The sequence below is a fragment of the Corvus brachyrhynchos genome, unplaced genomic scaffold, assembly GCF_000691975.1.
Source record: "Corvus brachyrhynchos isolate BGI_N302 unplaced genomic scaffold, ASM69197v1 scaffold10, whole genome shotgun sequence".
In the NCBI taxonomy this organism is placed as follows: Eukaryota; Metazoa; Chordata; class Aves; order Passeriformes; family Corvidae; genus Corvus; species Corvus brachyrhynchos.
Window position 1 is genome coordinate 9,795,731 of NW_008236180.1, and position 9,757 is coordinate 9,805,487.

General features: G+C 41.5%; 1 protein-coding gene across 1 annotated transcript; it reads left to right on the forward strand.

The window, feature by feature from the left end:
- Position 1: 1 nt before the first annotated feature.
- On the forward strand, positions 2-6,826 carry DPM1 (dolichyl-phosphate mannosyltransferase subunit 1, catalytic; the record flags this gene model as incomplete). The annotated part of the gene is made up of 9 exons (XM_008636530.1): positions 2-27; positions 251-350; positions 1,024-1,057; positions 1,480-1,556; positions 1,668-1,693; positions 1,999-2,094; positions 2,890-2,958; positions 3,247-3,361; positions 6,362-6,826. Coding segments are annotated over 9 exons (648 nt in total), but the record flags the coding sequence as incomplete, so codon positions are not given.
- Between the last annotated feature and the right edge of the window lie 2,931 nt (positions 6,827-9,757).

A 9,757-nucleotide genomic window follows, 5' to 3' on the forward strand; every position in this document is an offset into this window, starting at 1 on the left:
TCGGCGGGCGCACACCTTCAGCGACAGGTACCGGCGGCGCCCCGCCAGCGGCCGCGGGACAGCCCGGGGCGCGGATGGCCGGGGCTCGGAGCGGGATAAACGCTCCCGGTGTGGCGTTTGGACGGGGTTGAGGAGCGACAGCCGTGTCTGTAGGGCTGGGAAATAGACGGCCATAAAGTGGCACGGTGGCGGCACAAATGGGAAATAATGTCATGGGAATTATTTCATTGGGAAATAATTATTGTTTCAGTGGAATCGATTTTGAAATTATCATCATAGATGATGGAAGCCCGGATGGGACACAGGAAGTTGCTCAGCAACTGGAAAAAATATATGGATCAGATAAAATAGTGAGTTGTGTATTCGGAATTTTTTTACTTTTTTTTTTGTAGTTGTTGTATTGGAAAGTACTATAAGTCCTTGAGAACTGAGATGGATTCCCTGGATTCTGCACTTTTTTACATCCTTGTTGTACCCCACTTTAGACAAGTGTAAGACCATGATAGTTCATAATGCTGCATTCTGAACAAATACGCAAAATCGTGAATTGATATTTGCAAAATGTTGTAAGTACTTAGTGCATTGCTGTGTGCTCCTCAGCAATGACTGGTGGGTGTTGCTATACTTGGTGCAGGCCTGGGGAAAAGATGGGGTTTGGATAAGATTTCATTTCATTTTAATTGACTGCAGCAGTAAGGAAATTGGAAAGATGAAAGCTGGGCTGGGCTCGTGCTTTGTTTTTAATCATTGCATTCCTCAAGACCAGGAGTTTTTTATTTATTATTTTTATCTATGTAATATCTTACTGCATAACCCTCAGTTATATACAAGAAGCTGTCATTTACTTAGTGGCAGTCAGATACTTCTCCAATCTGTTATTGCATAAATGCTAAGCCTCTTAAAGTATTTCTGGATTAAGTTGAATTTATGAAGATTGTTTTAAGAAAAAAAATATATGGGGAGTTTTAGTCTTTTTTAAAACCATATGTCAAGTAATTTATGTGTTTTTTATATCTCCTGTAGCTTCTGAGACCCAGAGCAAGGAAGCTGGGCCTGGGTAAGTCCTTATTAACTCTGATTAATACAAAAAAAAAAATCTGCTGCATACTTTGATCGATCCAGTGTATAAAGGTCCAGAAAAAAATCACTGTAAAGCCCAAAAGCTGAAACATGTTTTCATCAAGTTGCTTGTAAACAAACAAGCTTAAAAAATGCACATATGAAAATCCCAGTGTGTTTATAAAATGTTCCCCTGAACCTCAAACCTGATCCTCCCTCCTGCCCTGCATCCACTGAGCACAGAATGAGAGTTTGAACTACTGGTGATGATTTGGAACCTGAGTCCTGTTTCCTGTGCCTCCTAAGTGCATGTGGTGCTTTTGTAAATGACATTTCAAGTAGTGACCCACTCCTCAAGCGAAGTTTGTCTGTGCATTTCCACGTTAAAAGAGTGAGGGAAGTTATTTCTGTTTCCATCAGGCACTGCTTATATCCATGGAATGAAGTATGCCACTGGGAATTTCATCGTTATTATGGATGCTGACCTCTCCCACCATGTAAGGCTGGATTTTATGTACTGTGGGTACTGTCTGTTCTAATTCACTTTTCAGTGGTTGCTGTTATTTTACTCCTGCCCTTTTTTCTGATCTGTTTTTCTTCCATTTCAGCCAAAATTTATTCCAGAGTTTATCAGGTAGGTGCCAATTCTAGTATGAAAGTTGTGCTTTATAAATTATTTATGAGGCAGTCTATGAAATTCTATGTCATACTGGATAAAAGGTAATTATAAGATTTCCCTGAAGTAGCTCTTTATAAGAGAACAATTAACAGGTGTTTAAATAATGTTCATAGCCACCCTAACTATTGCTTTCCTCTCTTCTTATTTGTTCAAAAGTCTGTAAAATACAGATTTTGTACTGGAAGATTGATTGTTCTTACTTTGAAATTTGTACTTTGAAACATTCCTCCAGTTTTTCTGATAAAACCAATTGTTTATAGAAAGCAGAAAGAAGGCAATTTTGATATTGTATCTGGAACAAGATATAAAGGAGATGGAGGAGTGTATGGCTGGGATTTGAAAAGAAAGTTAATCAGGTTAGTACTTTTCAGCTCTTTACCCAGAAATTTGTTATTTATAAATAATAATTCCAAGTACTCCATCCCTGTAAGCTGAACTGAGTCTTTAGTCCCCAGAACTGCTGTGCCTGCTGGGCACTGCAGAATCACATGAAACACCAGAAGCACCCACTACTGGCAAATTCTTTGGTTAAAATCCACCAAGAAGGACTGGAATGATATGGGTGGACTTGGAAAATGGATGGGAACAGTAGCCTCAGGTTGGGACAGAGATCCAGTTCCATCATCCAGGGAAGGGGCTGCGACTCTGAGGCGTGTCAGGTGTGAAGGACACGCTCAGCCTGCACAGCTGGAGTGCTCCTTTCTGTCCCCAGCGAATGCCCTGCCAAACCCCTCTGGTGACACTGCCATGAGTCACAAGCTAAGAGTGATGTGGCACAATCAGTGTCAATCAGTGATTACTTAGGCCTTGCTCCAGTGGCAGTGAGCACCAGGGAGGGGTTTCACCCAACCCAAGGCTCTGTCCAGCTGCTCTGAACACCTGAGGCTGCCCTGGCAGGGCTTACAGGGACCCCCAGGGAATCACGGAGTTTCTGGGGAGTCCCCTCTCCAGCACCTGATTTCAGAGAACAGGCAGAAGCTAATGGTGATTTATTTATTCTGCAAAGAATCTGGAGCACAAGCTGTGTTGCAGTCTGATCTGGAGGTGGTATCACAGGGAGTGGGTTTGGATTTTTCCTGGTTTTTAATGGCTGGAATAAGTGCCCATCTTTTTGCACTACACAACTCTAACATTGATGTTTTCTTTCACAGTCGTGGAGCCAATTTTCTGACTCAGGTCTTGCTGAGACCAGGGGCATCAGATCTAACAGGGAGCTTCAGGTATGGGTCTGGTTTGTAATTCCTAAAGTTTACTGGAAATTAAGAAACTGCTAGACAAGGAACTGGAGTAAGAGCAGACCTTCTTTACTGTGGACTAGGAAATCGTTTGGAAAGGGTGGAAGAAGTAGTGGATTAGATTGCAAGAACTGCTGTTCCCATGACCTCGTTAGAGAGTTTTATAAATCGTAATGAGCTGAGTGATTGCACTTCAGATTCCTACACGCTGTCTGGATTTCTAAATTCCAGAAATTGTGCTTCAGGTTTCATTTTCTTTGGAATTGTGTACAGGTTGTACAGAAAAGAAGTCTTACAGAAACTAATGGAGAAGTGTGTTTCTAAAGGATACGTCTTCCAGATGGAGATGATTGTCCGGGCTAGACAGCTGGGATACACCATTGGAGAGGTATGGGGCAAGCTGGGATAAGTACATTGTGCTTTCCTTTAAAGGAGACACAGATTGCTGACTTCTGGCTACTTCCAAGAAGCAGCCAAGATTTTCAAATTACTATAAAGAAATTACATGTGTGGAGTTCTCTTTTTCCAGCTTTGTCAGGTGAATGCCAGACCTGAAGTTGCAGTTATTTATTCCCCTGGCTGATGTGCTTCTCAGATCCTTCCCTCTTCCTGTTGCCATTTCTTTAGCAGCACACAATTTTGCAAGGTTCTTCAAAGGAGGGAAAGAAGTCAAAATACACCACAGAGCTGCTCTGAGCCTTTTCTTCCCTGCTTCCTATTGTATCGACATCTCTACTCAAGTCTTTACAAATCATTTAATTTTCTCCAGCAGCCTGATTCTATTTCAGATTTGTTCTCTGTCAATTATTGCCATGTTATTTTCCAGCTTTTCAGCTATCACAACTTCCTGCTTCTAAACTCTTTGAATGTGCTGTCTACAGTCAATGAAAAAACTCCAAGCAATTGTTAGATTCTCTATCTCCAGCAGTCTGCTGCCTTTTTTATTTCACTGAATTGCTCTTGCTGGTCTCCTTAAAGATAATTCACTGGGAATCTCTCTGCAGGAGAATCTCAGAGCCAGTTCTTCATCCTCGTTTCCAGGACTATGAATTGTCAGAGAATTCTGGTGCTTGTACTTCTCTCTCTCCAAACTTCATGTGTGGCATTTCTCCACTGACACAGAGTAGAGCATTTCCTCACAACAAAGCAGCTCTTTTCTTCCACCTTTTTCGCTTGTGGAACAGCATCCCTGTGCTGTCTGTAGCTGGAGTTTGAGCCCAAGCTCTTTGGCCTCCACAGCCAGCTGCATTCACATTTTGCTTCCTAAGATTGCTGAATTAACTCCTCACCTGCATCAAGATACTGAAACCTGGGCTGAGATGAGGTTTTATTGAATATACATTTTAAAAGAGTAAAACACACTTCTCTGGCTTCAAAAAACCTGAGAATCTTGTGTTGCTTGTACCTCTGCTGGCTGCTGCCTGTGTTTTGACCCTGCCAGTCACCTCTGACAGCCTGTAGTGGTTGTATGACATCAAATATAAAGTATTTGTCTTGCAGTTCTCAGCCTGCTAGACAGGCTGCAGGGCTGCAGTGTCCCAGTCCCTGCTGGGCACGGGCTGGTTTGTGGTGGGCACTTACACCACCCTCCCCAGGCCACCCAGTACATTCCCTGGGGAGCATCTTCTTCCCTCCTTTGCTCCCTCCCTAACATGTGGGAAGGGATTTCTCTCTGACATATGAAAAACTGCTTCATTCTTCTCCTTTGGCCTTGTCTTCCAGATTCCTCTGTGACACCTGTAACAAGCTTACACTGTTCAGATCCTGACGCATTCATATGAACAAGATTATTGTATTTTTACCAGTTTTTCTTGTCACTTCCCAGAGGAGGACAGTTTTCAATGACATTTCAAATACATTTATACACTATTTCCTGATCAATACTTAGGATCTTTATATATTTTGTAATTATCCAGATAGTAATACTGGGATTCCAAAAGAGGTGACACTTGCACATCTAACTCCTGGTTTGCTGCAGCTCCACAGGCAGAATGGGAGTTTTGATGCAGCTGTAAAATGTGGCTGTGAGAGAAAAATATTTCTTCAGCTAAGTTGAGATTGAGCTCTGCCAGTTTAAAAGGAACAAATGGCTGATGAGAACTGACACAGGCTGTACCTGCAGAGTTGCATGCACATCTCTCCTGTTTTCGCTGTACTTCACCACGTGTGCGGTGTCCTCCAGCACATGGAATAGAGCCTTGGAAAATGCTGCCTCTGAGAGCAATGATAGAAGGAAGCAAGGAAGGCAGAAGTCCAGAAACAACAGAGTGCTTAATTGCTGTGCTCAAGAGTAACACTGGAGCCCTCTCATTAGATGAGATGTTAACCATTTATTATCTTGGTCAGGAAATGCCACTTGTGCCATCCTGCCCTGCCTCCATATTCAGTGATTTCTGCCCATGCCCTGTAGACCAGCTGTGTGGAGTTGCCAGGATTGTCACTGGGATCATCAAGGTGGCTCTGCTAAGACAGCAGAGTCATTGCTGAGTCTCTCTGCCTGCCTTTCTGGGCATCTTCTTCCCATCCTCTTGTCCTGGGTTCTCTTCTGTCCTGGCCTGACCTCCTGGAAATGTGAGAGAACCTCTGGCACACATGCAGGGGGCTGGGGTTGTGTGTTCCTCTTGCCAGCTGATTTCTGGTTGACACTGCCAGCAAAACACCAAGCCAATTTTTTAATGCCTTTTGCAATTTCAGTTCTTTATTTTAGTCCTGAAGTAATTCAATTTTGCAGACAAACATATATGGAAATGCTTGAATATTCTAACACCAGGTTGGCAGAATGTCCTGTCATGTGTCCCTTGTGTGTGGTCAGAGGACTGAAAGCAGAATGTTCCCAGCATCTCATGAGTAGTGAGTTCATCTGGACAGTGTCACGTCATAAAGGAGACCAAAATTAATGTGTTAAATGCCCTTAAATCCTGCAAATAATCTATGAAATGGCCCAAGACTGATAAAAAGAGCTCTCGTTTCTACAATACTCACTGTCATGTTCCAAAGCCATCTCCCAGGCAGCGGTGAGGTTGAGCTGTTTTGTGGTGGGGACAGATTTGTGCTTCCTGAGGCACTGACTCAAAGGCTCTCAATTTGGCTGACAAGGAGATGTTGGAGGCTTTGTGAGCTGCTAAGTTTGCTCTGCCTGGATGTATCATCCAGCCACTGAGTAATGTCTTTGGATCAGCTTTAAAGGTGATAAACCAAGTAATTCCATGCTCCCCAGCTATGGGGCATCATTAAAGCCCTGGTAAGAACTGACACAAAGGAAGCCAGCCTGGTGCTTGCCTCCTCCCCATGCCTGAACAAGCTCTAGCTCAAAGGCCATTCTTTAGTTCACAGAATTTCTGATGATTGAGGTTTTGAACCTTAAAAACAGTTTTGCTTGTTTCAACAGGTTCCCATTTCATTTGTGGACCGTGTCTATGGAGAATCCAAACTGGGAGGCAATGAAATTGTCTCCTTCTTAAAGGGGCTCTTGACCTTGTTTGCTACAACCTGAAAGTTCATCCTGAAGTAACTTTTTCAGATCAACATTTTCTGACATCTGTGTAGATTTAAACATATAATAGCAAAAGCTTGATAATTTGTGTGGTGACCAGGAGACCTGCTATGACCTAACAATTAGACAACCATCAACAATAAATCAAACATTCTGCAGCCCAGAATGCTCCTTCCTGCAGAAATGAACTATATGTTAAACTAAAAATTAATAAAGGCTAATGCTTTTCTATTTTTGTAAAAATAATTAAGTCTTAATAAAGAAGACAAAGCTAAATGATCTTTTGCATTTGGAAATGAATCATTATTCAGCAGAAGCTAAAGATGATTTTGAAATAAAGACAAGCAAGGACAAAAAAAACCCCTGGAATGTGTCCTGTCTTTGTCCTGTGGTTTGTAGATATTAATTGAAATAGATACTAATTAGTGTCCTTCCTTTCCTCAGCACGTGCACACGTGTGTCATGAAGCAGCTACAAAGAACAGCTCATGGCTGGGGTGGTTTAAGAGGAAATACAGAGCTCAGTGGTTTGTGCCTAGACTGGAAAGAAGGAATATTCTTTGGATAGGAAAGAGAACCATATGTGTGGAATAATTTTGTATTCTGTGTGTGTGTCCAGGAGCACATGAGAGCCTGTGAAATGGACTCTCACCAGGTTTAGGGGAACAGGAGACCCTGTTCACCTCAGGGAAGGTATTTCAGATTTTTTCCTTGTATCAAGTAACAGTTTGCAATGCAAAGTCTGTATTTGCTCCAGATCCCGAGGAAGGAAGTACAAACAGAGCAATACAAGTTTTTGTTTCATGGTTTGATAGAGCCAGAACTCAGAAATTATGAAGCTCTTGCAATCAAAGGGAGGAGGATGAGATTATTCTGATAGTGGCTTTATATATTTATATGAAAAATGTCCTCTCCTTTTTTTTTATTTTGTGGATACCTGTATCAGAAAATTATTGGTGTGACAGGAGAAGCAACAAGTGTCCTAAAAATGCTGCCTGTTTGGCTCATGTTTGTCTGCATGCCTTTGGCACAGTAGATGCAGCTGTTAATGTTAGAAAAAAATCTAGAAAGTCTGCAGATAAATGATAAATGTATATTTCAGAGTCATCACATTGATAAAAAAAATAAAACTTTCAGTCAAGGTTATTTTCTAGTGGACTGCTTTAGAGCTATTCCTCTGTTCTCTAGTGGAGTTCTACAGATTCTGATAGTTTCTCCTTTGCTGACTATCCAAAGCAAATGTTTCAGATATAACTTGCTTTAAAATAATAAAAGGTGTAGCTGTAGGTTTTGAATCCACATGGAACTGAATCACAGTGACTGAACTGTACATTTTGTGACATTTGCCTGTACTTTTTAAAGAAAATGACATATAATTTCATTTGCTGCAGACTAATCAGAGCAATAATATATACAGAGATAAATCTCTGGATTTAAGGGCCAGTGAAATCTGCAGTAACTAGGTTTTATCTATTTATGTCTCATTTGGAGGTTTCATAGCAAAAAGCATTATTTTAAGTTTAAAATAGTTACAAAGTTTATAATGACCAAATAATGAGGGTTTAGATGTTTATTTAAATTTACATAATGCTGATCATTTGCTAGAATGCAAATTAAGCTTCAAGAAGTTCATCTTTTCCTCATTTCTATGTAGGGATGTATAACTGAAGTCCAATATATGAATTATTCATCATGTAACTGCTGTGAATTAGAGTTTAGCTTTTAGAAGGTCCATGGCTACTTTTTAATTATGAAAATTACCTGGTAAAATTCCTTCATTTATTGATGAGATCACATTTGGAGGAAGGTGCTTTCACATACGATTAGGGTCATAATACAGGAGTATTTTGTATGCTGCAGTGTGTGAAAGTTTGAAACGTGACAGGGCAACACTCAGGTTTTAGGTAAATAGGTGAAGTTTCTCACTATGCTTAGAGGTAATGGATTTATCAGAAAAAAAGTGCTATAAAGAAACAAACCCAAGAGCTCCATGGCATCAGGACATCAGCAGACACCACAATAGTGCCTGAGAGAAGAAAAACTGATCTCAGTCTCCTGCACCCACCTGCCTGTAGGAAGCCCCTCTGAAAGGATCTAATCCATGGATCCCATGGACAGGGGCAGCATTAAGAACATCCAGGCTTTCCTCCTTAGTGGGATATACAAACACTCATTTCACCACACACACCATGCAAACCATTTGGCTTTTCCTAGCAAAAAAAAGTCTTGTGATCTTGCTGTTCTCAAAATGTTAGTAACAGACTACAGTGGAACAGCAGGTCTATAATCTTTGGAGATCAGGTGCTTGGAACGCCATATAATGTCTTAAATATTCATGGACTAGGGATTTATTTAGTGGCATTTTAATTCTCAGTTCCTTAATACCATTGCAGTACTCGCCTTGCCTTGTTTTGGCCACCACAAAACACTGACTTGACATTTACTGAGAATTTTTCATTTTATGTCCTTGGCTTTACAGTTCCACATAAATCAGCTTTTCTTAATTACATCCATATTCATTTCCTATGAAGGCACAAATACTTTGCTAATGCACTTTCTCTATTATACTTTCTTAAGAATCTGTGTCTGCAAGCACTCAATCATCTGGCAGGAGCAGGAGCTTTAATTGCTTCCTGGCTCCCATCAGTTTAGAGCAGGGCTGGAGTTGGTCGGGCACGTTTAATGCAGGGGGGAGAAGGTAACTCACGTTTGGCACTAGTGACTGTGTGTCCCCTGAGCAGATTTGGGTGTGTCATGCACAAGGCCCAGCAGTTCAATCCCTCTGACCCAGACCAGCAGGATGCTGAAGCTGGGACAACCACTCGGACCCCAAGGCCTGGCCTATTTATCTCCTGGAATATGAATCCAGAGTCAGTCCCAGATCCCTGGCTGCTCTCTTTGGTGAGGATTTGTCTGCTCTGAGGTTCAGGGGAGTCAGCTTCACTTTTGCTTTGGGTTTTTGACAAAATCTGAGCCTTTAACCTCAGCCTGCAATAAAGATGTACCTCGCTGCCAATATAAGCACTATAATCAAACAGATTTTCCAGTGGACTGTGTAGAAATCCAACTGCAAGGCTCCACAACCTTCTGCATATCAACAGTAAAAAATAATGATGACTAATCAATAATATTTATTTGAGGGTCTATCAGGATCCCAAGTGTAAGCCTGGATTGAAATCTTGGCACAAATTAATTCAGTGACAGATTGCGTGCTGAGTTCAGTGCATGGATGACTTCAGCGCCAGATTTCAGTGGCTGGGCTTTCCCCGATGCGTGAAAATACAAATACACA